We start from the raw sequence: 2,271 nt of genomic DNA on the forward strand, positions 1-2,271 counted from the left end.
GTTTCAGTTATTTAGTAGATGGACACAGCTTGAGCCCATTGGCTGATAAGATCAGACTGCAAATAAATAAGAGAATGGGGAACGGAAAGAACAGGAATCACGGTTCCATCGCTGGTTTTCAGGATACATTTCAGGGTGTTTCCTGTACATCCCAGTACCTTTTACACTATGAATTTAGAGCAGAACCACCACCCATTCCAGTGTATAATTCAAGTTTGGAAAGAGAGACATCCCTGCAGCAGTGCAAGAGGAGGAGCTGCACTAGTACCTGAAGTCAGTGTAACTAGGCAGCTTTCACCCACTCTTGTCTTTGGCTCACACCTAGTTGTTAATCCTTTGTTTAATGAATAATGGTAACCCCAACTAAAGAGCCTCTGAAGGCCAAAAGAATGCTTAAGCTTTCAGTGCTAACAAAGACAGGCGTGCTAGTGCAAGATGAAATAGGCAACATCAAAAGTCTACACCAGGAGTCCCAAAGAGCTGAGTCAACACAAGTGCTGCAGTGAAGTGAAACTGCTGGCACAGGCAGTGCAGGAACAAAGGCTCCTGCTGCACTGGAAGAAAATGAAGGGCTTCGCCAGCCTTCCCAAGCAAGTTCTCAGAGCAACAAGAGAGACACATGCACTGCAGAAGGTGATTCAGTGAAAAGAGAGTACACAGGAGCAGACAATAGTGGTTTGTTATTCCTCACTGCCACCCGCCACACAACACACCCGCGGCCATGCCAAGGAGTGAGAGAGACACAAAGTCACTGAACAGACAGGGAGAAAAGTTTTCAGCACCTCTGAGATCGGGGAACAACAGTTAAAGCAACTCACTGGAACTTCTGGAGCTCAGTTTCATTTTAAACTAGAGGCAGAAACCAGTGCATGAATGGGAGAACGTAGCGGGAGCAAGTTACCACTGGCTGAGAGCACCACTTGGGGAAGAAGCCCCCACCAAGCAGAAGAGCAACAAAGAAAACCTCAGAGTAACTCTGCCAGCCACATGAAAGCCACCCCATGGCACAGACCTTCCACTTCAGCTTCTGACACACACATCATCTGTGAAAAAACCATTACCTGCACCAAATGAGTTAACAAAAGCACCCGCAGAAGATTCACCTCTTTTACTGACAGGTGAGTGACTGCTGATTATAGCTCAGATTTAAGTGACTGCCAATTTCAGAGGCTTAAAGGAAGTGCTGAAAAAATTAATACCATTATTAATGGCTGGATGTCAGAGCAGGGAGGAACAGAAGTCAGGGTTCATCGTTGTCTTGGGTCCAGCAAATCACACATTTGCCTAAAGCAGCAACCAGCAGTTTTTCCATCTGTATGGAAACCACACTGTACAATCCCCAAATTCCAGATGTAGCTTAATATGCACCACAATCACGTCTCCTGGCCCAGCCCCCTCCATCCCCTCATCCACCTCAGCAGTTGCTCTTCTCAGGGGTGTTCTTCACAGCTCGTGGGAGCTGGCGTGAGGCTCTGGCAGCTTCTCAGTGTCACAGTTCTGAATCAGGTGGAAGAGGAACTCGACCTGCTTCTCGTAACCCTCAACGGAGATCCTCTCATTCAACCCATGGATCCTGGAAGTAAAAGAAGAATGTTTTTCAGTCCAGTGTGTGTTTGTGACCCACGTGCATGCACCCAGCAACCTACTTGCTCGTTCACTTCATAACGCAATGCACAGCATCAAAATACACCAAATACTGCACTGCAACTGCAATGTCTGTTCCTCAGGGCAACCAAACTGCCTGATTCCAAGGCTCAGAGCACAGCCAAGCTCATGGTGTATGTGGAAAAGAAAAAACAGCATTCCAGCTCCCTGGCTACGAGAGCTCTCCTCCTGTATCATCTGCACCTCACTAAACCAAATCCAGCACGTGCTAAATAAGCATGATGATGTTCTCTGTTATCACTTTGCTCCAGGAAACCTAACTTCCAGCTTTAAGGAGCAACTAAATTCAGAGTGGCAGGTGTCCAAACAGATGGATAAAACTCTTTAAAACAAGGCCAACTACCAGAACACCACCTTCCACTCTGCTGCACTGTATAAAGGATCCAGTGAGCTTCCCAGCATTGCTACAGTGCTGAATGGGACACCTACACGAGGTCTTGTCTGCATGTGAAGTGAAGAAGAAGTGCTAAAGCTCTCCCAGCATTAATTACCAGCCATCCCCTTTGTGCAGCACCCAGGCCTGCAGGAAATGGGTGGCCTAACGGAATGTGAGGCAGCGGCGCCGCCGCGCCAAGGTACACAAGGCTGGGTTTCCTTCTGCCAAAC

At 47.7% G+C, this 2,271-nt stretch overlaps 1 protein-coding gene across 1 annotated transcript in view; it reads right to left on the reverse strand.

The window, feature by feature from the left end:
- Window positions 1–1,443: 1,443 nt before the first annotated feature.
- Window positions 1,444–2,271, reverse strand: part of PM20D1 (peptidase M20 domain containing 1) — an 8,710-nt gene continuing 7,882 nt past the window's right edge. The window contains exon 12 of the mRNA XM_010013086.1: window positions 1,444–1,573. Coding sequence (XP_010011388.1) covers window positions 1,444–1,573 — 130 coding nt within the window. The remainder of the gene's footprint in view (window positions 1,574–2,271) is intronic.

This window comes from Nestor notabilis, unplaced genomic scaffold (assembly GCF_000696875.1).
Source record: "Nestor notabilis isolate BGI_N333 unplaced genomic scaffold, ASM69687v1 scaffold23474, whole genome shotgun sequence".
Taxonomy (NCBI): domain Eukaryota; kingdom Metazoa; phylum Chordata; class Aves; order Psittaciformes; family Psittacidae; genus Nestor; species Nestor notabilis.